The sequence below is a fragment of the Simochromis diagramma genome, unplaced genomic scaffold, assembly GCF_900408965.1.
Source record: "Simochromis diagramma unplaced genomic scaffold, fSimDia1.1 OVJJ01000463.1, whole genome shotgun sequence".
NCBI classification, from domain to species: domain Eukaryota; kingdom Metazoa; phylum Chordata; class Actinopteri; order Cichliformes; family Cichlidae; genus Simochromis; species Simochromis diagramma.
The window spans coordinates 4998836-5026787 of NW_024386941.1; the positions used below are offsets into that span (position 1 = coordinate 4998836).

Below are 27952 nucleotides of genomic sequence, written 5' to 3' on the forward strand. Positions count from 1 at the left end.
CTGCATGTCCTCCTTCACTACATCCATTAACCCCCTCTGTGGTCTTTGTCTTTTACTCCTGCCTGGCAGCTCCATGTTCAACAGTACATATCCAAACCATCAACCATGGCTGTCTAACTTTGTGTCCAAATCACTTAACCTGAGCTGCCCTTCTCGTTTCTATTCTGCAATTCATTTCAACTCTGCCACCTACGGCTCCGCCTACTGTCTTTTTGCCACTGAAACATCTCCAAATCACACATCATATCAGGTTTCTGTACAATTTTATAAACCTTCCTTTTCATAGTTTCTGCTATCCTTCTGCTAACGACTGTGTGACTGCAATCTACATCCAAATCCCATCATACCGTTTAAGTCCACTACCAACATCCCCTGATGAACCTCTGTTGGTAAGATCAGTTTTGCCATTCATATCTAATAGATGGGTTGGAGTCAGGGTTACTTCACAGCAAATTAAAAGAACAAATTATAAATATGACAAATGTTAGGATCCCTTTCTACTTTTTCTTTTCCCTCTACATTAAAAATCGGATCCCTTCTGGTTTCCTACTTGTGCGGGCAGACTTTGGCATTGATTGTGTCTAGGGGTGGTCAATAATGCCTCAAAATTATATCACGAAACTTCAAGAAATTTTGTGATAATGATATTTCACACAAAAAAAAAACAAAAACTGCACAACATTTTATCAATGCCTGCACCTTGCAGGCAGCAGCATTTATGAGTGCAAGTAAATGAAGTGCATTCTCTACCCTTCTTTTCCAATGAGTTACTGTCACTGATGACAGACTACCTAATTTGAAGTGTGAATCCATTGAAACAAGGTCCCAGCAGCAGCAGCATTACAGTACAATAGAGGTGACTCATGAGTCAAGTGTAAGCACAAAAGTAGTGTTTCCCTTGGAATTTAAAATAAAAGTCTAAAATAAAAATGTAAAATAACTTCTTAGCACTAGTTTAACAATAACTGAAGAAACTTCATCTTGCTTGATTCATTGCTTTTCAACTGTTTGAACTGGTATCATATACTTGGCCAAACTATATGGAACAGCATCAGTAATTTCCTTCCACCATCTTCTCTTCCTGTCACATAAATTGCAGCTAACAAGAGCAGCTAGCGATGCTTGGTTGAGTCATTCGTTTAAATTTGAGTCGCATATCACCACCTGTTAGTTTTTGCCTCTAATGGGGAAACAAGCTTGTTGTTTCCACCCTCGATGGGAATGGGGACAAATGGTTGCTGGCAGTTGCTACAGTGGGTGAAATCAGTCACAAAAAGTTATATGTTGGTGCATCAAAAACCTTTTTTGCAGATATTTCTGTCACTGGTGGAATTTGGACACAAGTCGATCTGCTAGTGACCAAGGCAATCACAAGGAGGTTTTTGATGCAGCAACCCCTTTCACCTAGTGACAGTCAGCAACCACTGGGGCAGCACATCAAGGGCTGTTATGATGAATTTTCATCAGTAATGATCAATAATAACCCCAGGCTGAAGAAAACTTACCATAACTTATACGTGAGGTAAGATGATTTCAGGATGCCAGCATTTCTCATTGAAAAATTATAGAACTTAGCAGCAACAAGAACAATAAAAGCTATTATAAGTAAATCTCCTCAAAGGGCTGGCACAGATGGCACACAGTTTCACACACAGTTGTAATAATTCATTTGGTTTATATTTTTTGACAACTGCTCTGCAAACTGTTCGGCATGCAAGATGCAGAAGCTTCATCTGGGATTGTGTCATATTAAATTTAAACTTTCTCTCCCAGCTCGAGCACCGCCAGCAGCCATCCAAGATCCATACTAGCAACACGTAATCTAGTTAGAGCTATGGCGCTCACTCTCAGTGCAAATGTTTTATTGTTTGTTTGGTTGGTTTTTTAAATATATAAATGCTGATTACATTAAATAAATGTTATCATACTTTTGTAGCAGCTTTTAATCATGAAATTATTATTTGTTTATACAGCTTCATGTCTCGTTCACAGACTGTCTCAGATATATAAAGATACCAATGTACTAAAACCACCAATGCTATAGTGGGTGTCTCCAAGATTAGATTTTGCCAGAATGACACACAAACACATGCACACATACACACACACACACACAAACTCACAAGGTGAAAACAACAACCAGACAGCTGCAGAGGGCTCATATAGCAGATTAAGATGCTGTATTCCGCAAATATATTAAAAAGTAATGGACAAGGACAATGCCATACTCAGCAAACATAAGTTGGACCACATCCATTCTTTAACTTGACCTTCATTTTGTTCTGAGCTACAGATCTGTCAAGTCCAGTGACTGTGTCAATATCAGGCTGCAGACATTTAGAGTGACAGGAAAAATAAAGGAAACTGCCTTTGTTGTGGGGTTTTTTCTAATGAAACTAGGTGTTTCCAGGAGCACATTTTGCAATGATGGCACCATATACTGCACAAGTATGTGTGTAGCCTTCCAACACGATTTTATAAGAAAATGACCCTACCAGATCTATAACATCAGTATACACATTCCAAACTAACCAATAATTTCAATAGTTTTAGGTCTATTTTATTAAAATGTAATGCTCATATTTAAAATTATGGTCCCACATTAAATGACAAAGCAGGGTATATTTTTAGGCATAGCTACTTTTTGACTGACATGTCACTACCATATGAGCGCAACATCACAAAACATGTTGCCAATGGGAGAGCAAAGTGTCCAGGTTATCTTGCAACAATATGCAAATGTACAGGTACACAGTCTGCCAAAATGAGAGCACATCAGGTGGTCAAACCCTAATGAGGCTGACAAAACAACAAAAACAGTGGTATAGTAAGACAGCATAAGCACACATTTTACAGTTGAGTTTCAACAGCATGCTAATCGATATGTTTCTATATAAGGGTGAACTCTTCTGTCAGAAAATTGATGGAGACTGTGTTGGGTCTTTAAGGTTTTGAGCAGTGGTCGTCTGCTTAAATCTCACAGCTCAGGTAGAGTAACAAACACATCTGAAGTATAAATCTTAAATCCGTGTATAACAGGTGATCAGCAGGATACACAGAAGAGAAAGAACAAAACATTTTTTAAGTTCAGATCCTGACTGATCTACGAGTTAATAAGGTTGCTATGCCATGTGCTGAAATGTATGCATGTTGTTTTATCTGCCTGCCACAAGAGGCTGCAGTTATTTATTAAAGTCAAAGGAATTAATTTGATTTGCTGTGGGCAGCAAAGAAACATTAATAGCTATATTTCTACAGACATTTCATATTAGAGAGGAGTAAAGATAAATAATACTAAAATAATGGGAAAAACAAAACATGAATGTGATTTGTGAGTTGCATGGCCGAGTGTGTGTACTTGTGAGTAAAGAAACACACAGTTTGCTCTGCAGTTTTTCTTGTGGACTGATATTGGAACATGAAGCACCCCAACAACTAATTCTGGTGCTTGCATTACTTCCATAGCACCTATGCTAGCATTTGCAAACTATTATCCCCCCTCTCTCCAACACTAATATACAAGTAATATCAATATTAAGGACCAGAAATACATCAGATGCAAGCACTAAGGATGGAGACTCACTGAAGAGTTACACGACAAAGGCAAAACTTTGGCTTTCTGCTCCAGGTGTTTCACTCACGCCTTTATTCTCATAACATCTCTCACTGCCATTCCTACTAAAATTAATGCTTCAAGTGATGACTATCACTACAAAAAAATATCACATGCTTTTATTCTTTGCTTTCAGCAGCTGGTAGTTAATTGCTGGCTGCAAGCCTTAGTAGATTTTCTAACTCACTGAATCCAAGTTTTGCACTCTAATAGGGAAACTCCCACAAATACATATGCAGCAGCAGAAATAACGGTATCCACGCCTTTCTGTCACAAAGATGCCAAAACTAATTTATGCTGGCGCAAACTGTTCCTTAATTTAAGCTAAATTGATGTTTTTAAATCAACAATCTAAACAGCTAAAGGACTTCTAAGCACCAATTTGTCACTTAACCAAAATCTCGTCGTTCATTGTCGATATAGTCATATCTTTTTGCTCCCCCTATGGGATAAGATCTGTTCCAAGACCTGCGAGAGAGTAATCATGAATCCTAATCCTCCTCACCATGTGAGCTGTATGCCTTCAGTCACTTCTAAAAATCCAAAAGTGACCACAGCTGAAGGTCAGAACAAAGACTATTGTTTAAGAGCTGGCTCAGCTCTCCTTTCTCCCCATCATCGCCCACTTCAATCTCACAGTCCTTTTTACTGTCTCTGAACTGAGTCATCCTAAGGTAGAGGAATGGGGAAAAAATTTTGAAGATAAATTGGCAATCTGTCACTTAGACACATGATGAAAAAAAAAAAACAAATAAAAAAACAAAAACCTTTAAGAAGCTGTTTTCTGGATTGCAATGAAAATGTCAGCAACCAACAAACCAACTGCTCGTGTTTAGACATTTTTTACAGTAAATAAATAACTAGTGTTTTAAATTTAATTGCTCTAAATTAATAGCACAGTTTTACCGGCTTCTCCAGCCACAAGTGATAAATGTTGCTGTTCACCAACAGCATAAGAAAAGCTGAATCCACATTTTTATATAGCTCTACAACCCCACATATTGTACATCACTGCACTGCACTGCACTATCTCTAAGTCAACAAGCAATTGCACACTCTATGGAAATACTGCATGTACCACAATTGAAATGCGCCCCATGTGGACCCAGAAAATGCGCTGTGGTCTCAAACTGCTGGTCCCGACTGCATCACACTCAACGTCAAACCACTTGAGTGAACATCAGAAATGACAGTTGGTTGAGGCTCCATGGACAACATCATTGAAAAACAGCAGAGGTGGCACCCTAATGTCACCAAACTGGCTGTTCTCCAGACCTCGGCTGTACTTCAATGTTAGGTCCATGAATATTACATACAGGGGGAGCAGACAAGCAGCCTTGTCTGAGTGTGATGCCCAGCTAAATGTGCTTGACTCAGGGCCAAATACACAAACAGAGCTTTCACCCAGGCACAGGGTCAATTGCAGCAGACACCATGGCTGCTCATACTGCCCAGAATGTAGTGCATATTTTACATCACACATGCATTGACTTGAGGACTTGTTCAAACTGCTACGGTTTTGTTTAATGTGCAACATCCGCAGGTAGGCGTCAAAGCAGCACTTCCTTCTTTTCCGGTTATTAGGAATTAATTGAACTGAGACAAGGCTTGATTTATTTACTTATTTATTTATTTTTGCCAGAAATAAGCACCCAAGGAAGGAAGCTGATCAGAAATTATATGCGATATATGTTTCTCCTTTTTCTAGTGAAATTCTACAAAATAAAAAGTCATGAACATATTCATGTTTGGAATAAGCAAAGCAAAGCAAAGAAAGGAACGTAAAACAGCGGCTAACTGTAGGTTAAAATCTTAATTATCCTAGGTCGAATCCAATTAATAATGAATCAGTAGTACTGAGAATGGCCTGTGGTAACGCAACACGTTTGCAGATCCTTGTGTATTTAGCTATTTAGCTTTTGTCACCATGACAATTTTCAGTCCCAGTGAGGCAGGCAGCTCAGCGTTTATCTCATCTTGTTCAGGTGGACCTTCACCATGGTACACTGGGCAGATATAATATTGGTCACTCAGTCCAATTCTCTTCCCAGCTGCAGCCACAAATTGTGTGCTGCAACGTCCATGTCACATCACTGAATATGTGACTGTATGTGCACGGAACATGTACACGCAGAAGAACATGCACACGCAGAAGAACATGCACACATATGCTAATGCAAATATACGTGGAGCATGCATTAATTCGTGTTAAACCAATTCAACTAAAAGATTCAACATATCAATTAAACATTTATCAAGTTAAGAAATCAACTTCATTGAGGGAATTATGAAACAATTTTGCCAATATTTGTGCTACAAATTAAAAACATATATATATATATATATATATATATATATATATATATATATATATAGTCAAAGCGCAAAGATATCCTTTCACTTGTTTTTCAGTCTGTGGACATGATTTCCTTTTACTCTCTTACAGCGACAAAAAGAGGAACAAGTCATGCTTTTAACTGTGGCTTTTGTTTAATCTTCTGCGTTTGTTTTTTAAATTCCAAGCGCACATCCAGGGCGACAAAGAAACCCCCAACTTAAAGCTTTTGGGAGCTGTAGCCTGAGGTGCATTGATCCTCGGGCTTGACTCCTGTCGGTGCAACGTCGATATGTCAGGGAAAAAAGCAGCCCCGCTTGTCGCGAGGGGGGGATTGATTTCAACAGAAATGCCACGAGAGAGCTTCCAAACCCTCTCCTCTGCCGTTAACTCTAATATAAACTCATTGGTCTACATAAAGCCACATGGCACCCGGTGAGTGCAAATCGCCTTTAAACTCCTCAGGAAGTTGAGGCGGATCATGGTTCCGCACTTCACACTTAAGAAAATACACTCGCAGCTCGCCTCTTCGCGCTGTTGGCAAAACTGTATCAAGCGCAACACTGTCCCTTGTTTCCAAACAAAAATCAGCTTCGCCTTGAAAAACGGAACAAACTGTTTACTGTTGCCGGGATCGTTACGTCCCTCACAGCTGTCTGGTCCGAGCCCCCTGACTTGAAGATTAGAAAGTAAAGTGAGTACTTACAGAAAGAGAGGAAAAGCAAACAGCCTGCCACTTTGTGACCGACGTGTGGGCTGTTCGACAGCATCCCGGGAGAGTCGTATTTGAGCTGTGTAGGTGGTGGAGGAAGCTCGCAGAGCATGGGCTTTCTGACTGTTAAAAAACAAACAACTGGGCTTTTCCTTTTCACGGAAAACGGGGAGTAGATCTGTGCTCCGGCAGGAGGCATCGCCACTTTCTGTACGAGGCGCAGGGACGCGCTCTGCTGGCGGGATGAATTCACTGAGCTCAGCTGACAGGCTGCCCGGCCAGATGGTGGAAAAAACAGAAACGCTTACTGGAGGCTAACTGCTGCTACCTTCAAGTGCTCCCGTGAAACTCCCGACTTAGCTCTAGAGCTGGAAATACATCTTACCGAGCAGTCTTTTTTTTTTTTTTAATCAAAACGTGTTCGAAAAGGTCAATGTAGGTTTATCAAAGGTTATAATTATAATTTTAATTAAATGAAATAAAAAATAAGCCATGAATTGCTTTAAAATTTAACCCATAGCTCCAACTAAAGCATAGCAATAATTTTAGAGAATTCAAAATGCTAAAAAAAAATCCACCCAAATAACCCAAATATTTAAAGTTTACTGTTAATTAACGGAGCACCAAATCCACACAGTTAAGAAGCTGATACCAAGAAATGTTCGCCAGCCTGTTAGAAATGTTATGTTTACCTGAGTAACTAATCGATTATGTAGTTCCAATTCTACTCTGGAGATAACTGTTCAGTTTTCTCTACAGTTATGTCACTCCCTCCCCCACAGTAAACATTTGTCATGTCTTACCAGAGGAAATCACACGGGCAACTAGTGACATGAACTAATTGGTTCCAGTTATGCCTTCTTATAAACCATGCCATTAGGTCAGCTTAGATAATTGCCGGATCCTGAAACTGGGACGCCTAAGTAGGATGCAGCTTATTGTTGAATTTCATCGAATGGTTTCCTTGCTTTATGTTGAAATATATTCCTGGAAAATGTCAGTAAGAGGTCACAACTTACATTCATGATAATAATGATGTGCAGATCTGCTATATACAGCACTGCAGACTGTTAGTTTTTCACATAAAGAAACCACAGGGAGACGTTTATCAAAAACTCTCCACACTCACCCAACACTTCTTTGTAGATTTTTATAGAGCCCCATAAAGCAGCTGTCTCCATGTTTCTGACTCACATTTTGCAAAGCCTTCATTTTTCACGTTGTTTTTTATACACGCCATTAGTTGTTTTGTTGTTGTTGTTGTTTTTTATTTAGGTGCACTTGTTCAGTTATTTGCTAATGCAAATATCTTATATCTCAAATATCAGTTAAGACTATTTAGGCATATATTCATATATGACCTGCTGAAGATCAAAATGAGCATCAGAATGGGATTTAAGTGACTCTGACTGTTGTTGGTATCAAACAGGCTGCTCTGAGTACTTCACTAACTGCTGATCTACTGAGAATTTTTCAAAAGAAGAAAAATCAAGGGAGTAGCAGTTCTTTGGGAAACTGGGTGAAAAGGCCTTGTTGAGGTCAGAGGAGAATGACTAGAATGCTTCAAGCTGATGAGAAGCCAAATAACTCAAATAACCACTCGTTACAACCAACTGAACATAAAGCAGATGGGTTATAGTAGAAGAAGATCACTCTGAGCACCACTTCTGTCAGCTAAGAAGAGGAAACTGAGGCTAAAATTCACACTGACTCACCAAAATTGGACAAACAGAAGAAAGAAAAAATGTTACTTGGTGTGACGAGGCTTGATTTCTGCTATGGCATTCAGGTGGTCGGGTCAAAATCTGGTACAAACAACATGAAAGCATGGATCATGATGTCTGCTTCCAACAGGATAATACACCATGTCGTGAACTCAAATGATCTCATACTAGTTTTCTGAACACTACGGTAAGTTCACTGAATTCAATTGACCTCTGCAGTCACCGCGTCTCAATCCAAACAGAGCACCTGTGGGGTGTGGTGGAACAGAGATCGTGCTCATGTATACACAGCTCACAAATCTGCAGCAATTGGGATGCTACCATGTCAATATGGACCAAAATTTGTGAGGAATGTTTTTAGCACCTTGTTGGATCTGGGCCATGAATTAAAAGGCAGTTCAGAAGGCAAAAGGAGATCCAACCCCCTTCTTTAGCTCTTTCAATGTCATGATAGCGTTGCGCATCTAGTTTACTGTTTCCATTTTATTATGTCTTACTGTTTCCTGCTATGACAAGAAACGTATATCTAGTAAAACACCTGCAAAGTCAATGTGCATTTTTGCCTGATTACACTTCTCCTGAAAAAACTCTGGTTCCTTCATATCTGGAGTTAATTTGAACTTGTGAGAGTGGGACAGCTTACACCTTTATCATTCTAATTAGGAGACAGTGGATTAGTTACGTCATTAAGTCCCAGCAAAATGTGAGCAGGGGCCTAATTAGCACAATAACTTAAAGCCCTTATGTGCTGGGTCTGAAACTGTGTTATGTCGTAACATAGCCATTACCAGCTGCATAACCATATTACTTTGTTCTATTGAGAATATGGTAATATTGAGCTTCTTATGGTATGGTATGAATAGCCAAATCAATAGCTTTCTGTAGCCATGTCAATATGTTGTAAAATGTGACATTATGGGAACAGATCTAAAAATTGAGGGGACATTTTTGCATCTGAAACAGAAGCTTAACTAACATTATAGCATGTTAGCTATATTGCATTTTAGTTGTTGTTGTTTTAAGTTTTTTTCTCTTGTATATGTTTTTCAGATTTTTCTCTTCATTTTTTTCATCCTTGGAAAAGGAATGCTTTTCTGAGGGCTGCATTGTACAAATGTACAAATTAGGCATCTAAGATCAGCAGTAGTTTAATTGTTTTATTGTTATTTGCTTATTGGGGGAAAAAATCACTGTTAAAACTAAGACAAGTAATGAAAATCAAAATGTCTTTTTATCATTATACAGAAGAATAGGCCCAATTGACTTTGAATTTCAATTGGTGGCAGCACCTCTGTGCTCCAAACTCCATAAATGTTACATTTTGGCAACTGGGGTGGCTCAAATTCACTGCTTTCTGTTATTCATCTTTCACGTGGGATGTGAGAAACACGCTTTTCAACATCCTGTGAAGGCAGCATTCATTCAGATGCACTTTGACAGATCTGTCCAGATTTGTGACTATGAACACAGCTAGAAACAAGAAAATCAGGACAGTGTCTTGTTTTGTTTTTTCCCTCCAGTGACAGTACATGAAAGAGCAAGTTGTGAACAGTGACGGTGACTTGATTTTACAGAGACAAAGTAGACTTGACTGGTTTCTAAGTGCTAACATAAGAATCAACTTGCCCCCAGTCTACTGTTACTGAAGTTACTACATGTTCTGTCTATATTAAACATTAAATAACAACATTAACATGTTTTTGTGTCCTAAATGTGTAACTAATGTGAATTTCTGAGAGCTTTAACCTGTAATTATAATGTTATTAACTATAAACACAAATTATTATATGATTTAATAGTTACTGTAATCAAAAACCCATCAGATGTGTATAACCTCCCCTGGGTTTCTCTTCTAATTATTGTTTGTTAACCTTATATTACAAACCCTCATACTTTCCCAGTAAGAGAAGGACTGGGGACTATTCAGGTCTGTCTGTGTGAATGCATGTGTAAGAAAAAGGATGATGGATTGCAGGTTTTAAAGTTCTTCATGGATATTGTTTCTACGGCGGTCCAGAAGAAAAAAATAAATACCACAGTGACAATTTACTTGATGAACTACACACTATGCACACTATCTCAGTCCCTCATTTTTCATTTTATGTCACATTTCATTTTGTTTTCACAAAGTTGACTCTGTCTACAATGGTGCATTCCCCTTACTTTTACCTGAAATACATGCAGCAATTCCTTCTAAAATATTGCAATCCACACTACTTGGTTTATACAGGCAGGTGACAAATTAAAACCCCTGACCCCTACAGTGAAGTGATTTGGTGGCTCTTGGAGCTATTTTACTAAGAGAATCAGGATCCACTTGTCCCCTTAGAGGGAAATCAATACAGAATGGTTGTGAGAGATTAGCCTTTATCCTGTGATGAAACATTTCCATCCCGATGAGTGGTCTCTTCCAGGATGATGAGACTCCAATCTATAGGGGTCACTAAATGGTTTAATAAGTATGAAAATGTGATGTGAATCACATGGAATGTTCTGGATGTATTAGACACATCTTTTTTACCACAGTCACTAAAACATAAAGATACTTTCTGTTTTGTTTTGTTTTTTTCCCTTAATTTGCCCATTGTCTTTATTCTGATAAAGGTCTCCATCTTTGTTATACTTTAAGCAGGTGTCTCCTGTTTAGACTCAAGGATCAGATAGATCCTTCTCATTCATGTGCTCAGAAAAAACAAAGAAGGGCATTTAATGTAAACTGCAATGCTTTATTTCTAAATGATAAGAATGAAAAATCTGAAAGCAAAGCAGACTTTTATTAAGAAGACAATGTACAGTACTGTGGATGGGGTAATTTATTGAAATGCACTGACATACGATGTATATGTTTATACAGTGCTATTGATCTTGAAAGTCAATATTGAACCTTTATTCTTCAAAACCGCCTGAACTCTCTTAGATAAGCTCTCCTGTACTTTCTTTAAGTAAGTAGTCTTCATGAATAGTTCTCCAGGCTTCTTGAAGGACATTCAAAGCTCTTCTTTGGATGTTGGTTGTTTTGTTCCATTCTTTGTCAAGATGATCCCACACTGCTTCAGTAATGTTAAGGTTGGAAGTCTGAGGACATCAGCCCATGGCTGATAGAGGCCCATTATGTGTTTTTCTATCCAGGTATGCATTTCTTCTTTGGGATTATTGTTATGCTGATAAATGAAGTCATTGTCAGCCAGATGTTTTCCAGATGGTACTGCATAGTGGCACTTTTTTGTGTTCCCAATTCTATCAATTTTGACAAGATTCCCAACAACACTGGCTGAAATTCTGCCCAAACAGATGGTTGTAGACACTCATTGTTGTACCTCTTTCTTGACCTCCATATATATATATATATATATAAATATAAGAACTAACTTCAGGTATGGCCCCCACAGAGCCCAGATCTCAACATCATTGATTGTGTCTGGGATTACATGAAGAGAGAAGGATGCGAGGAAGCCTTCATCCACAGAAGATCTGTGATCAGTTCTCCGGGATGTTTGGAACAATCCACGAGCCGAATTCCTTCAAAAACTGTGTGCAAGTGTACCTAGAAGAATTGATGCTGTTTGGTCACACCAAATATTGATTTGATTTAGATTTGTCTTTTGTTAATTCAGTGCACTTTGCTGATTAATGAAAATAACTGATTAACATTTCCATTTTTGAAAGCATTCTTTGTTTACAGCATTTTTCTCGCCTGCCTAAAACTTTTGCACAGTACTGTGTAATTGTTTTCTACATTCAAAACAAAAACAAATGATTTGTTTTTGTGACAGGCAGCTAACTGACCGTGGCTCAGGGGGTTGGGAATCGCATCTGTAACCGGAAGGTCGCCGGTTCGATCCCTGGGCTCTCTGGCCTGGTCGTTGTGTCCTTGGGCAAGACACTTTACCCTACTTGCCTACTGGTGTTGGCCAGAGGGGCCGATGGCGCGATATGGCAGCCTCGCTTCTGTCAGTCTGCCCCAGGGCAGCTGTGGCTACAACTGTAGCTTGCCTCCACCAGTGTATGAATGTGAGAGTGAATGAATAAGTGGTATTGTAAAGCGCTTTGGGTGCCTTGAAAAGCGCTATATAAATCCAATCCATTATTATTATTATTATAAACACCTAAAATACAATTAAAATTGGTTCTTTGCTATGGCACTGGTTCTTCCCTTGCACTGGGTGACTTTTTAATGCTTGAATGATTCATAAGTCAGTGCTGTCTTTTAACGACCTTCGGAAAGCCTGGAGAATTACTATTATTATTTTTTAAAGGCCACTTTAAAAAAATTACAAAAGTCTGACTTCTTGGAACCAAAATATAAAAGAATAAGGGGTGGATCAAGACTTTTGCACAGTACTGTATGTTAGTCTGATAAAAAAAAAAAAAAAAATCATGAATAATGCACATATAAATCTGCATATACATATACATATATTTTGGTTAAAAATCTCATTAAATTGTGCAAACCAGAGTTCTGCTCATTGAAACCACATTTTTTTTCCCTATGATTCTGTGTTTTTTTCCCCAATAATGTTAAATTTTCAACCAAACAACAAAAGGAATAAAGAATAATATTAATGAATTCATGTTTTCGCATACTCTCGTACATTTAAATATTTACTAGCCAATTATATTTTGGTGACTCTGAGTAACTGATTCATGATGGAAGAGTAAAAACAGTGGAAGTGAAAACAATAACGTTTTAGGTTGTACCTAAAAGTATGAGCTATGAGATGTTGTAAAGAGAAATGTCAGGTGATCATTCCCTGTTGCTTTGTCACTTCTCTCAGAAAAATACAGGAGTGTGTGGGATCTGTTCTTATGAATTTAGATACTAATTATAAAGTACAGAGATTTGAAAAATAATCATCCTTTGGGCAGCAGACCTTCTAAGAGGTTTGCTGTCTTAATATTCGACTAGGATATAAAAATAAAATTTAGCATGTTTCTTTTTCTGTTTGTTCAACACAAAGGTATTTTTTGAAAAAATCAATAGCTAAATTAGTTTACTCAGTGACACGGAAGAAAATGTCATCTTAACAGTTTAAAGTCATGAGTGTCAAAATTCAGCAGTGTTCCTTCCTACTTTTCTTGCTTACTTTGCTTTATGTTAGCAATGAGATCAAAAGTGTTTCAAAATAGAAACAAGAGCAGAACTAATTTTTGTAACAGCAGGTGACCTAGCGTCCTCCTGAATATGAACAGCTTCACATCTTCCATAAATTGTATAAATCTCCTTTTGGGTGAACTCGTGCTGTCTTTGTTGGTTTAATGAACTTGGTTTGATTTTCCTGATGAGAGAGTCAACTGTATATGATTACATGAGGCCTAATTGTTTGATATTATTTCATTCTACTGTATTTTCCATGTTCTGTCTTTAAAAGTATTGGATGCTGCAATGACCCAGTTTCCCAATACTGGTCAATACAGTTTCATTTTTTTTTTTCAGTTGACTCAGTTCATCAGTGCTGCTTATGATAGGATCAATAGAAGCGAGGGAGAGGTGAGGTGGTTCACTGGTGTGTGGTGGCGCCACAGCATCAAAGCATTTCAGAGCGGAGTGGTTCGATAGCTTGTTAGTATGCCTGACAATTTCATCGCAAAGTCTGAAATGCAAAAGAAGACACACTTGCTCTAAATTTAAATCTCCCACTTTTTTCAGCTGAGACTGAGTTAAGACTTGCATTGCATATGTACAGTAGTCTTTGCCATAAGAATAGTTATAACTCTGTAACACCCAGCCTTCTATTCCTTTCAGCAAAATTTGCATCTTTTTTCTTCTTCTTTTTGCAGGGGAAGTAAAAAAGGTACTGTATCTTGCACAGCTCAGGTAAGTTTTTGTGAAATAATGCAGTTCACCTTTAGTTCCCCTCTATCCTCCTCAGTCATGTCGGGATTGATTGCATGAGATAGACCTGTTTTTACATTCAAAATTTCATGATCTGGCATACTCAGTGGATCAGTCAGAACCTCAAAGGGGACACCAGGATGAATCCAAGATGAAGAAATGTGAATGCTCCAGCTCTCAGCCTGCCCAAAGGTGCCTGTGGGGAGGGAACTAAATGATCAGTTTTGATATTTTACCAGTTTGCACAGCGTGGTGCTTAACACAAGTGACATGGCCAAAACTACGGCTTCTTAAAATGTCACAATGTCTGAATCCATTTAAAGTCATTTTTCTGCAGCGCTATCCAACTGGGCAGCAGACCTTCTAAGAGGTTTGCTGTCTTGTAAATAACAAAAAAAAGGGAAATTATTTTTTGAATTTTTCTTTCAGTTTTCTGTGCAATTCAGTCAGTGGATGAAACTTTATTAAAATGCATCTGGCTCAAAGTGGTGGCTCAAATTGAGTTTTAAAAGGATATTTATATGTCTCTGTGATGAAAACTTGATATCAAACACATTTTCCTAAGGACTCCAGCTTCAGAAGGCTCCCACTTTACTGTTTTCCAGCTGGTTTGTTTAAACATCCTCTTCTGGTTTGAAAAGAAGCAATTACAATTCTAGCCAAACTGTTACAGCTCTTCTGCTCCAGTTGCTGCCACACAAACCAGCAGGAAACCAAACAGCAGGTACTGCTTGTTTAATTACTAGTTTAAATGATACGTAATGGGTATTTGAAGCTGAGAGAACATATACATAATACAGAAAGAATTGACCGCCGGCCCCTCCAGTTGGTCAGTAGAGCCATGTCTCTCACACTGAATTCATTAACATTAATGCTGTTTTGTTTAATAAAGTCTAGAACAGGAGGATTGACATGTGCAAAATGTCACCTACCTATGAATTCTCCTTGTGTACTCCAAAGACGCACCGTGTAGTCAGTGGATGAGGTAAGCACCACTTGATCATTGTCAACAACGTGCAGGCTGGACCAGAATAAAGAGACATGAGATGAAATGGGAGAAGGCATTTCTGGAGGAACACACTAAATCATCTACCCTGTTGGTACGTAAGATGGCAGATGCACCGTGGGCAGCTTCTCACCTATACTGATTGTACATTTAAGCCCTTCCCACATGCAGTCTCTTCTATACTTTGTTTATGTACTGCAGCAGCAGGAAGTTACCGGTAAGCTGTTTCTGTTGCTGCTGCTGCTGCTGCTGCTGCTGCAGCTGCTGCTGACACCTCAGACTGAGAATGAGTGGATTCACTAAGGATGTACCCATGAGGAATTTTAAGCATGCAACTAACTAAAAGTTAAACACACAAAGAGTCTAATTCAGTCAGATCCACTATAGTCAAAAAAGGGATGGCATTTCCAACTGTAGTAATTTATATTTCATGGCATGGCTCTTTTCCGTGCCTTCCTACACTTTCAAATGCATACATGTAAAGCCAGAGCTGGGGAGAGCAGCAGCAAGACCTCTGAGCAAAAAGAGCAGGCACCAGTGATAACACATATGACACTGATTAAGTCAGACACAGCATGAAAAGAGGAGCTGGCCTGGAGGTGGGTTGCAAAGCAGTTTGCAGATACACAGTAAAGCAGACTAAAACAGCTTAAATACCATGTCCTATATGAAATGTGTGAATTGGATCCTAGAAGAGTGGTTCGTGTGGGCTGGCACTGATGTCAGCTGCCTGGCTTGAGACTGAGCTTGATTTTGTGACCCACCTGAATTAATGCTATGCTCTATTTCTGTATTTTACATACCCAGTAACTGTGTTGGTGTGGGCACGCCAAAAGGTTTCAGCTAAAGGAATAAAGGAAAAAAAAGTGTCCTGATAAAGACAATATCTAAATTTCACCATTTGCCAAACAAAAGAAGAAATCAAAGAAAAAATAATATACTAACCTCTTAGTGATTTCTTCTCAGGGTCTAGCTTTTCCATGCTGTAGACATAGATGTAACCAATTCTGTCAGCCATGTACAGCAGAACATCCTTCTCTGCTTTGGCCAGTTTTGTTATCTTTTGTTGAAATTTGGACTGAAAAGTGCAGATGAAAATAAAAATTGGAATTTACTTAATACTTCTGTACAAACCGATCACTGATTATTCAAATTCATTATTTGGTAATGGATCTCTTCAGCTCAAATAAACAGAATAAAAGGAACAAAATCAAACAATAACAGTTATCTCCCCCGTCGTGACCAAATGTTACCTTCCCCACCGAGGGACTTAATAGCCTACATTTCACTGAATAACGTTCCTCTTCAAATAATATGACATATACATAATAGAATAAAAGCTGTGTTGACTGTTAACAAAAAATTGCAAGTATGCGACCCATTGATGGTTGGTTAATAAACACGGGTGAAGCCAACAACTCTTTTGATTCGGAAGATTTTTGCAGGTCATTTGTGTTAATATTTTTGTGCTGCTTCTTGTGTTATTTGGGCTGACTTTAGCAGAATTGCTTAGGCACACATTGCATTTTATTTCAGCTTTGAGGAGGTTGGAGAACTGCTTGGATGTCCTCATGTTCACCCACCTCCCAAAGCAAGAGGCCCCGCTTTGCATTACTTAGCTGCAAGGAATGTACCTGGGAGTTTCTTAAAATCTAGAGCTAAGCAAAGAACATGCAGACTATATATTATCTTGATTTTTATTCAGTTGTTTTAACGATAAGAGAAAGAAAATAAGTATTCCTTGATTGCCAAAAGGGAAACAGGGAAACATTGCAGAGTAAAAGATCTTACAGCTTTGAAGCTGCTAACAAACTTTCCTCTGCCGAGCACATTCCAGAGATTTACACAGCCTTTAAGAAGAGAAAAATATATAATTGACATTATAATGGAGGACACTGTAAGGTTGCACAAGTGCAGTCTTGCTTATTAGACCTGTTTATAGCACTGACCTTCGGCCCCAGATGACAGGAGAGCTGTAGTTGAGGAAAGCTCTTTTAAATAGGAATCCTTCAGGAAAACTATGCTTGGAACACTCGTATCCAGACCTAATTGAGAGAGAGAAAATGTGAGACAAATGCAGTGATTTTATCTCATTAAATTTCACTTTGAAGCTCCAAAATCACCTTTAACATCTTGCTGTTCAGCTACAATGGGACTAACAAACCGACACTGTATACGTCCAGAATCCACGTTCCACACTATAATCTCGCCATCAGAGCTGCCAGTGGCCACAAAAGATGGGGGACACTGTGCCATACAAAGGATGTCATCCTTATGACCATTTTTCTGTAGAGAGGCAAACTGTTAGTTTTGGTACAATTGCAAAAAGATTAATTTGTTAATCCTAAACCCAAAACTGCAGTTCAGTCTGAGTTATTCAGAGTAATTATCCATCTTTACAAAAGGTAAAATGCATAGCTTATGGTTATTTTTATGGGGGTGGGTGCGTGGGGGGTATTGTTAACATATATAACAAGTACTATATAAAGATTTAAAATATCATGTCACATTTCACCTCTGACACTTCATTTAAGGGCAATAGACTGAACGGAAGGTCAAAGTGATTGCAACACTATGTTCGATCAGTAAAACTATGTTCTATTTTTTTGGGATTGATAACATATGCACGCACGCACGCACACACACACGCACGCACGCACGCACGCACGCACGCACACACACACACACACACACACACACACACACACACACACACAGATAGATAGATAGATAGATAGATAGATAGATAGATAGATAGATAGATAGATAGATAGATATGGAACTATTAATAGGGATTATATACACATACACATATGTTATTTCATTGTATTTCATTATCTACATTACAGTCTATATCAGTCTTCTCATTTAACTCTGCGTTATTGTGAATACTTTGTAAAATATTGCCAAAACAATTCCTGAATCTCATCAGCTTAGAAATGATCAAGAAGTTTGTGCACCTCATGGAATACGTAAATGCCAGAAAGGTCAACTTCTGTTAAGCAATAATTTACAGGAAATGAAAAATCAAAGGATTAAAGAGCTGGGAGGAATCAGGATGGAGAATATTTTGAGTTATTTCAGGCCTAATATGAATGTCAAAGAGCTTTCACTGAAGTCTTGATTTTGCCTAAAATATTCAAGCCAAATATGTCACACATGGATTAGCAACTCATTTGATGTCAAACCCCTGAGCAAGCAGACAAGCCAAACATTAGTCCTGCTGCTGTACTTCACACATTGATACAAAGTGATTCATCTCGTTCTTCATGTGCCTATTTCTCACTGCACTCAACAGGAGGATTTTGCTTGGAGTGATGCTGCCAATGTGTAACTGTATACACCACTAACTGGGAAAAGCAGATGGCATTTTGAACTTAGATTATATTCCGTGCCAAAGTGAAATATTTAGCGGAACTAGGTCATGTTTTTAAAGTTTAATGAGATGCAACACAACACTGACCATCTGGAGGAACTGAAAAATTCACACTGAACTGGAGGCTCAGTGGGTAATGGGGAGGAGAGCAGTACATATAAAACAACCCATTGATCTTCCTCCTCCAGGCCATTAATGAAAAACAATTTCAAGAGAGCCCGCTGTAGATAATCAAAGGGGTCACTTTTCTTCTTGGCCACTGTAATGTAGCCTTTCTGCTCTGTTAATGGGCGTCTTTGAGGGTGAAAGGAACCATGAGGCATAATGAAAGAGATGGAAGGGCATGGGACTTGCCTCATCCAATGAATCATACGGCATTAATGAGAATCAGTTTTTCTCCTGCAGCTCATGTATGCAGAACTGTGTCCCGCTGTCAGAGATAACTCCACCAAATTAGTCAGGTGAGATCAGATGAAACAAAAACTGTAATTTATGAGCTGATATTTGAGGGGGTTGATTACGCAGCTTTGAGAACACTAGTCACTTTCAAAAAAAATGGAAAAAAATCTGAGCACTTGGCAGTTTTACCTGGTAATGAAGTGAGGATTCGCTTGGTCTGCGGAGGCGATTAAATGTTTAGTGTCCAAAGCAGCATAATTTGTTGTCTCATCATATCCAGATATGATGGTCAATCAAAAGAGATTATGTTGAGCTTTCCTTTTGTGTCTTATAATAGAACAAAACATACTTCTGAATTTTATAACTACATATATGTCTCCAAATGCCATTATATAAGAACATAGAGTCCTTGTTTATTAATCAACTAGAAGGTGGTAAAAGAACACATCTTTTCTGATTCTTCATTAAGAAAAGATTGCATTTTAGTGGTATTGCAATAACAAGTGTTTTTTCTTTAGTAAAACTCTTGATATAATTTTATGTATACACAAAATAATAAGAAACCTTATAAGACACTGTAATATTGGTGTTCAAGGTCTGCATTCTGGACTAAATCAGTGAGAGAAACATCATTTCAGCAGAATCTCAGATTGTGTGGAACAGAGCGTGCCATGAAATACAAGTATAGGTGACAGGTTAGAGTTCAGCTGCACTGGAACTAAGACCCAAAGAAGTGATGTGAGGACGCTGATGTGTATGGAATAAAATTAGTAAAATGCCAGCATAATTAAGTATTGTCAGACATTTATGAGGACAATTTTATGAGAGGAGTAAAGGTGGAAAACTGAGGAGAGGAGAGTGAGGCGGGAAGGGATATTTCACTGCTTGAGTTTAAAATCTGTCTGCAGGCAATGCTACGCAGCAGGGCAGAGATCAGGGAAGCTTTGTTACCCATCTTTCCCTCTGAGCTTTTCAGCCAGTCAGCAAAAATTATTCTTTGGACTTTCATAAGACTATAGTATTCTTTATATGTCTGTATAATATGAACACAGGACCAGTAGGGAAGCTTTATTTTCAGTGTTTGTAGGTGCAACAGTGACTGAGGCAAAGCATGGTCAGGACTGGCCCGGCAGCCCCTAGTAAATAATGTACAAAGATGATTTGTTCTGTGACAGGAAGGATAAAATGCACCACGGTGTGGTGTGTAGCATTCTGATTACACAGACAAACCTAAGTAGGTACTGAAAAATCAGATGCAGGCTTCAGCTTGTCTAGAAATACAAGAGGTAGGTGTAGCTATTTTCTTTTCCTTAAATATAGCAATGCCACACTGTGTCAATTTTCCGCATTTAAAATTTCACACAAACGTATGACCAGCAAAATGCTGTGGTAGTCCAAGAATTTACACTGGCACATTATGAGAATGCATTACAATTGTTGTATGAAAAGCATTTTAATAGTCAATGTGATTCAATGTTTTGTATACAACCAGGTTATAACAGTTATTATAAGATTATGTTCCATGCTATGATCATGTGCATTGTTGAATAATCTCCAATGTATATTTAAAACAACACACTGACTTCACAATGATAATCTGACACAATAATAATAATCTGTGATTCAGCTAGATAGACTACAACTCTAGTTTTTTAATGTGTTCCGCTAGACTCACTTTGCCCTTTTTTCAATTTAGTACAAAAGCCTGTGCTTTGGCTGACATCAGCTTCACCTAAAATACATGTCACAAAGGAACACAAGCTCACTCAGAGGGCACTAAACACTTTTTTAAAGATGTTTTTAACTTGAGCTTCTGTTGTTAGACTTGTTGTTGTCAAAAGAATATTTGTAGTAGTGTTCGTAATTACCAGATCATCCTGCCATGAAGCCCTTGGCCTCTGGACATGATGAAGATCCTCAGGTAGGTCCTGACAAAGTACAGACGCTTAATCAGCAAACAGGGAGGCATTTTGAATTTTTTATATTAGCAATACCTTTTTTTCCTTCATCTTTAAAACATCCTTTAAGGATAAAACATGTCATTAGACATGGGATTAAAAATGTGCATCATTTTTTCTCCTTCATTTGTCTGGTTTTATAAAACAATTTTAAGAAGGGCATATGTGATATGAACCGTCTTTATTTTCTATTTCAGAATGGAGGTTAGCTGGTAATAACAGTGTAAACAAATCCAAATAGGATGCAACATGATGGAAGGATGGAGGAAAGAAGAAATAATTGGATGGGGATTTCTGAAATACAACTGACAGATAATACCTTGAATTCGTTCATTTCTTTTGTACTCACTGGGTAAATGTCAATCTTCCGGTCCCTTCCCACTGACATCACATAGCTTCAAACATAAATTGCACAAGCTCAGCGTGGATTCAAATTTATTCTAAGCCAAAAACACTTCCAAATATCACATCATTACTCACAAATTCCTGTGGACTTGGAGAAAGATGCAGTCACACACCTCACGACATTCACCATCTACAGGGAGAAAAAAATTCAAAGTAACTTTTCAATGATCAGATAATTTAATGTTTCAAACTTTCTGAGAGAGTAAAAGAAAAAGAAAAAAAGAAACCCATGCCTTTCTTTAATGTCTTCAGGCATAGACCATTGTTGAAGTTCCAGATCTTTAAAGATCCATCTCTTCCACCAGTGACGAGTCTGCAGACTCAAGAACATACGATGTGAGAATGGCATCTTATGGCAATGTAATATAAGTATGATAAGGTAGTGGCTTATTATATTATATAAAAGGTGACACTAAATATTGTATCATACCTTCTCCCTTTGGGATCAAATGTCAAACAAGTGATAGAAGACAGTTCGTGAGAGCCACCAAACTCAAAAAGTTGACACCCAGTGTCAAAATCCCAGACTCTCACAACCTAAAACCAGTAACAGCTCAGGTTTATTAAACACTTGATTTTGAGAATATCTAATATGATGGTGGGGTATGTTTTTTAACAGACACTGGAATCATTATTAATAGAATTCCTAAGGTGGTTAACATGTTGCAAAGCAGTAATTTACTCACAGATCCTTCAGTGCAGCTGACTACCTGACGAAACTCCTTACTGTAACCGCAGCACAAAACAGGCTCATTATGAGAAACAGTGAAGTGACGGTGAAGCCGCTGCCTGACAGAAGAAAAAGATAAGAAGATGAATGAAATAACTAGAGCGAGATTAGTATTAAGGAGACACAGTCATCTCTGCAAAAATAAATCTCCATGTTCAGAATGAAAGTAGGATTTTAGTTTAAAATCAACAGCTGTATTGAACTTCAGAGCATATTGGATCCCCTCGCTAACTGAGCTCAAAGGCATGACATCCTACCTTAACTTCAGAGGGAGCATAGTCATACAGTCCGCTGCAATATACAGAGACTTCATTGCAGGGGAATATGCGCATGCAGAAATATCACCGTGAATCCGGCTTGCTCTGGGGTCTGCTGTAAACAGGCAACACTGATCCTGAAGATGCCAAATCTGAAGTAAACAGATGAACAGCAGTGAAAGACCTCACACTGTTTACTGTTTATCCTTTTAACCACAGTATAAATTATGTCTTATGAGAGAATAAAGTATACTAGAGTTATACATTTATGTGAAAAATAAAGTAAAATATTTTTTACATCTTACATTTAAATACTATGAGTTCAATAGTTCGCAGATTCACTTTTAGTAGCAAAAACCTGAAGTAATCATTTTCTGTATTACTTGATCAGCTTCTCATATTGGTGTGTGAGAAATTGGTGTGCAGGAATTTTGGCCCACTCGCCATTGTGATACCCTGATTACTTTCTTTGTAGATTTGTTGATGTGTCTGGGATAACCGTCCTGCTACATAATCCACTTTAAGCTTCAGCTGTGAGACAGATGGCCTCAAATTTGTCTCTAGAATATTTTGGTATACAGCAAAATGTATAGCTCACTCTATGACTGTAAGGAGCCCAGGTCTGGTGCAATACAAGCCTAAATCATCACCCCTCCACCACCATGCTCGACTGTTCACATGAGGTGTTTGTTCTAATATGCTGTGTTTGATATTTGCCAAACATAGCATCATTCACTGTGGCTAGAGAGCTCCACTTTGGTTTGGTGTGTACAAGGAACATTATTTCAGATGTCTTGTGATTTGTTAAAATGCAGCTTTGCAATCCTAAACCATGTTGCTGTTCTTTGTAGAAAGAAGAGGCTTTCTCCTAGCAACAAGAACGGTCATTTTTTTTTTTTTGTTGTTGTTTTTTTTTTTTTTAATAATTGTACCGTCGTGAACATTTCATATGCTAACTCTGACCTGTAGTTTCTGAGATATAGATTTTGGAGTTTTCTACTTTCTCTGAGAATTGCATGGTCTGAAGTTGGGGTGAATTTGTCTACTCCTGGGAACATTGATCATTGTATTAACACACAATGATTGCTCCAAATCAGCAAACTCAATGATGATCGGTCAATCAAGTGTGTTTCATTAGCAGCCCAGGCCAACACTAATGGGGCACTTACTGTTTCACAGAACAGCATAGAAACTTTCTTTTTGACGTGACCGTATATACAGTCAGATGGCTTCTATCAGTATTATATTGTACCACTGAATCCTTATTATTATGGTTCATCTGTAATCATCTATCAAGTAATGTGATACAATTGAAACTCACTGTCAAATTTAAAATGTAGTGGACTAAAAAGAAAAGTATAAGTATCCCCACTGGAACATGGTGGCACTAAACTGGCAAAGTTAACCTTATATCAAGTTTTCTAATACTGTTGGAGAAATGCACATGGGCTTGATGACTGTACATCAATAAGAATCACAAATCATTTGTATAATTTGGAAAACATAAAATCACACGTAAAACATAAAAATGAGTCATCAGTCACTTTCACAGTGCAGTCTGTTGAGACAGAGAAGATTTGATTGTCTTCTGAGGAGATGCGGATGGAGATGATAGGAGCAGAGTGGCCTTTCAAAATACCAGTTGGTTTTCTAAAATTGAAATTGAATCAGGTGAAAAAATGATTGTTTTTTAAAAACATGATACTTCAAAGAACAAAATCCTAGTGACTCTAGGTCCCTTACCCAGAATAATGTGGATTCCACAGGCGTATAAGTTTATCCATGCCTCCAGTAATCAGCAATCTGTGCTTCTGACAGAGGTCAAAGGTCCTGACACCTTTGTAGATGCTAAAGACAGTCTGATCACACGATGCCCGGACCTGTGGTGTCCAACTCAGCTGGATCTTCTTGGATTTACCTTCATAACAGGTCTCTTTAATTTCACTCAGCTGTTGCTCAGCATCTGTTAAAGGCAGCAGGCAGCCTCAAGAAGGAAAAAACAAAATAAAACATAAACAATACACATTTTAGTTAGGCTTTGTGTACGAGCATCAATCAAAACATTCCTTTTGCACCAAGGGTAAGTCATTATCAGAATAAATGACCAAGTCTGCAAGTGGACATGCCCACATGCAGGGTGATCACGCACACAGACAGGTGGGAATAGATTGGTGAATTTGTGATAGATGAGTCATCATGAGTCATTTCTCACAGCTATCCATCCAGGCTACCTAATGTTCAAAACTGAGTTTAATTACTGAACACTGCAGAATACAAAGGAGTTGATTTTTTAAATCTATTTTTTAACGACCATCCTAAGGATGCGTGATTTTCGATTTGGTTCTCTCATTACAGACACTGTGTATGCATCCAAAACAGACAAGTAAATATGTACATCCAAGTAACAACAATAAATGTATGATTTTATGGTATTGTACTGAACATACTATATAGGAAAGACGGAAATAGAGCTGAACAGAAATTACCTATAACAAGAGAAGAAGATTCTTCATTTGATGAGGAGACAACAACCTGAAGACTATGAAAATATTTAATCTAAATTGGGAAAGAAATGTTTCTGTTTTAGGACTTTCATTTCATAATATATGTCAAATATCACACCATGACCAAACCTCAATATATTTCTTCGTATGGAGCATAACCACAGAAAGGTAAAACGTCACCTGTGTCACCCAGTCATGATGAACCTTCCATCTAATAAAAGCCAGGTTTGGAGAAAGAACTGCATGGTTAATTGATATGTTAGGTATAGTTTCAGTCTTTGGTAGTTTATTCCATAACCTACAAAAAGAGATGTGGAGATGTTCAGTCATGCCTGAAAACCATCAGACATTCAGAGATGCAACTTCATGTAGATTATGTATAATTAGGGGACACATAGAATCTGAGGTGTAATTTTAAATCACATAACAATAACCAGCAACATGAAGTTGCCAATTTGACTAATATTCTCTATTACATTCTTGTTTACAGATGATCATATTCTCGTTTACAGATTGTTGCTTTATAATTTGAATTAAATGACAGCAGTAGTAACACTACTAGTAAAATACACATGTTTTAATCCTCCGTGAAACAGTCTAAAAATAAACTCTCAAAAGTGTTAAAAAGTGTATCAAATCAAGGTAACTTACCTTTAAACTGCATGATAATTAAAATAAAACAAAATAAATTAATAAAAATCACTGAGTTAAAAACCAGGTGGCACCAAAAGTGACTGATGATAAAATTTCTTCACTTGGCTTTTATAAATATATAAACGTTGAAAATTATACGGTGCTAGAGGAAGCAGTAAATTGGATTTACATTGTATGTAGAGGATCCTCCACTGAGGATCCATATTCCACAATCAGTGGAGGATGAAAAACTGGCCTTAACTTTAAAATAAATAAAAAAAGAGAGAAAAAGAAAATCTCAAGAAAGCAAATCATAATAGCCATCTTATAATAGCCTCAGTATTGCAGTTACCATGCAACTGAAGTGGTGTGGGAGTTATTGTAAAGTGGGTGATATTACTCAGTAGAGCATCCCAAACTTTTAATTGCTGTGTATTATGCTCTAGAATCACCAAACACATTTTAAATATATCTTGTCTTCTGAGGTATTTCTTTTTAACTTGCAAATTCTTTTTGACCAAGCAAGATCACAATTTGAGAGAAAAACTAATACTGAAGTACTGACATATGATTGTCTATGAATGGTTAATGCCTCTCCCAGGCTTTTCTTTGATCATCTAGTAGTGGAGAAAATCAGAGGTAATACTTAACTTTGAATAGCCAAAATGTTTTGCTTAAAGTCACAAAAATATGTCACAAAAATATCTTCAAATGCATTCATAATATATACAGAAACAACTTGAATTTAAGTGAGTGTAAGTATTTGAAAAAACAACATTACCTGAAGGTATCTTCAGCAGAGGATATTAAAATAATAGTCACACATCCCTGAGAGACAAAGCAGTTAGATCTCTGCCAGATTTTTGTTTGATAATTCAATCAGCTTTTAATAACAAGACCTACTTCAGAGTCTCCATACAGAACACAGCATTTATCCTGGCCATTGTAGCTATGAGCAGAAAAACAAACACAGTGTAAAGAATTCATTTAGGTAATCATAAGACGATGCTAGCGTGAAGAATTGCTGCTCACCTGTAGTCCACTGTTAGGGGTATTGTTTCTAGTTCACTGATCTGACAATAAGGCTCCAGAGAGAAAAGGTTATAAAGCTGGAGCTCTCTGTCCCTGCACAATAGTAAAGATATCTACATAAACAAACTTAGCAGAGCCCAGGACCTGTAGTTAATGAGACTAAATTTTATTTCACCACTTCTCATTACCCTGTCGCGATCATCAGCTTGTTGTACTCGCTCATCAGAGCAAAGTCACTTGCCCATTTTGACTTTGTATTTGTTGGATCTTCATTCTGTGAGAATTAACAAATACATTAAAAACTCATATTTACAAAATTCAAGGTCACTTTGAAATTACAATTGACCTGCTGTTCTGAGTTTGCTGTTTGTTATGTTAGCTAAATAATATGAATATGCTACAATCACCGTTAGAACAATTTTAAAGGTTTAAATGCTTTTCAAAAATTTTTTTTTATTTAAATGCCCTCGTCGCTGATGTGCTGCATATTCCAGTATCAGTAATTATTTCCACAGTGTCACAATACCTGCCTCTTTTAGGAATTTACTGATCTTTTTAAAAATATATACACTGGCAGGCTGGTTTGAAAGAATGTTCAACAGGAACTATTTAACTCAAGGCTGAATGCAACAGACTTTAAAAAGTCATCAGGAAGTAATCATCAGGAAGTGGTGTTGACAGTAAGCATTCAGGTAAATGTGCACAAGCTGAAACATACAAACAGGTGTTTGGTCTTCTGGGGTTTAAGTTCAGGACTCCAGTGGCAAGCACACCCGTCTTCTCGCACTGTTACGATGGTGCCATCATGAGTAGACTGGATGTTGACAATAGGAATCCCATGATTAAAGGAATTCATGGTGGCTGGCAGAATGAAGGCCACCTGGTTGTTGCGTCTTGCAGTTTCCTCCTGCCCTTTATACTGCTGCAGCATGTATGTGCAGAACTCACCCTGTATCACATTATGTTGTGTGTTAGAAATGCCAGTGTTCTTCTGTATATTATTATTATTACATTTGTATCAGTTCTTTATGGAATTATTTTTAGCCTTTTCTTTACTAACCTGAAATTTTGCAATTAAATTAAAGGTCATAATCCAATGTCCTGGGAAGATACATTACTATTACTGCACAAGATGAATATATTAGTTTACAGTCAACCTAGGGCTAGGAGGACTCTGATAATTATTAGTTATACTTGGTTCACAAATCCCCACTAGCCAAAGTAATTTTACTGCTGTCTAGCTTTTGTTTTTTTTAATTGCATAATCCTGGTGTTTACATACATGGGAAAGTGTTTTGAAGGGGTGTATGCTTCACAAAAAAACATAAATAATCTCACCCATGAAATCGTCCCTTTGCCTAAATAATCAATCTTCTTAAATAACCCTTGAATCTCCATGTAGGTCTGTGAAATTTAAAGAGTGGAAGAATGAACT

The 27952-nt window shown here is 37.8% G+C and overlaps 3 protein-coding genes and 2 long non-coding RNA genes across 5 annotated transcripts in view; all 5 read right to left on the minus strand.

The window, feature by feature from the left end:
* The window catches only part of b3glcta (beta 3-glucosyltransferase a), a 76057-nt gene extending 69070 nt beyond the window's left edge, over nucleotides 1-6987 (minus strand). Inside the window, exon 1 of the mRNA XM_040037592.1 lies at nucleotides 6655-6987. Within this exon, the coding sequence (XP_039893526.1) occupies nucleotides 6655-6859 (205 nt within the window). The 5' untranslated portion in view covers nucleotides 6860-6987. The remainder of the gene's footprint in view (nucleotides 1-6654) is intronic.
* A 5791-nt stretch (nucleotides 6988-12778) lies between these two features.
* LOC120737121 (WD repeat-containing protein on Y chromosome-like) lies at nucleotides 12779-20915 on the minus strand. Its single transcript, XM_040037618.1, has 8 exons — nucleotides 20867-20915; nucleotides 17347-17509; nucleotides 17173-17268; nucleotides 17015-17073; nucleotides 16169-16301; nucleotides 16027-16066; nucleotides 15150-15238; nucleotides 12779-14413 (listed from the first exon to the last, which is right to left on the minus strand). The coding sequence occupies exons 2-8, from the start codon at nucleotides 17477-17479 to the stop codon at nucleotides 14196-14198; spliced, it is 768 nt and encodes a 255-aa protein (XP_039893552.1). The 5' UTR covers nucleotides 17480-17509; nucleotides 20867-20915; the 3' UTR covers nucleotides 12779-14195.
* A 1010-nt stretch (nucleotides 20916-21925) lies between these two features.
* On the minus strand, nucleotides 21926-24881 carry LOC120737123 (WD repeat-containing protein 49-like). The gene is made up of 5 exons (XM_040037624.1): nucleotides 24835-24881; nucleotides 24092-24332; nucleotides 23893-23998; nucleotides 22349-22500; nucleotides 21926-22150 (listed from the first exon to the last, which is right to left on the minus strand). Exons 2-5 carry the CDS (start codon nucleotides 24130-24132, stop codon nucleotides 21949-21951), a joined length of 501 nt encoding a protein of 166 aa, XP_039893558.1. The 5' UTR covers nucleotides 24133-24332; nucleotides 24835-24881; the 3' UTR covers nucleotides 21926-21948.
* Nucleotides 24882-25586: 705 nt separating this feature from the next.
* LOC120737124 lies at nucleotides 25587-26642 on the minus strand. Its single transcript, XR_005696675.1, has 3 exons — nucleotides 26518-26642; nucleotides 26389-26434; nucleotides 25587-26313 (listed from the first exon to the last, which is right to left on the minus strand). It is a non-coding gene; the product is annotated as an uncharacterized LOC120737124 (long non-coding RNA).
* Nucleotides 26643-26707: 65 nt separating this feature from the next.
* LOC120737125 lies at nucleotides 26708-27918 on the minus strand. Its single transcript, XR_005696676.1, has 3 exons — nucleotides 27856-27918; nucleotides 27236-27466; nucleotides 26708-26791 (listed from the first exon to the last, which is right to left on the minus strand). It is a non-coding gene; the product is annotated as an uncharacterized LOC120737125 (long non-coding RNA).
* Nucleotides 27919-27952: the final 34 nt, after the last annotated feature.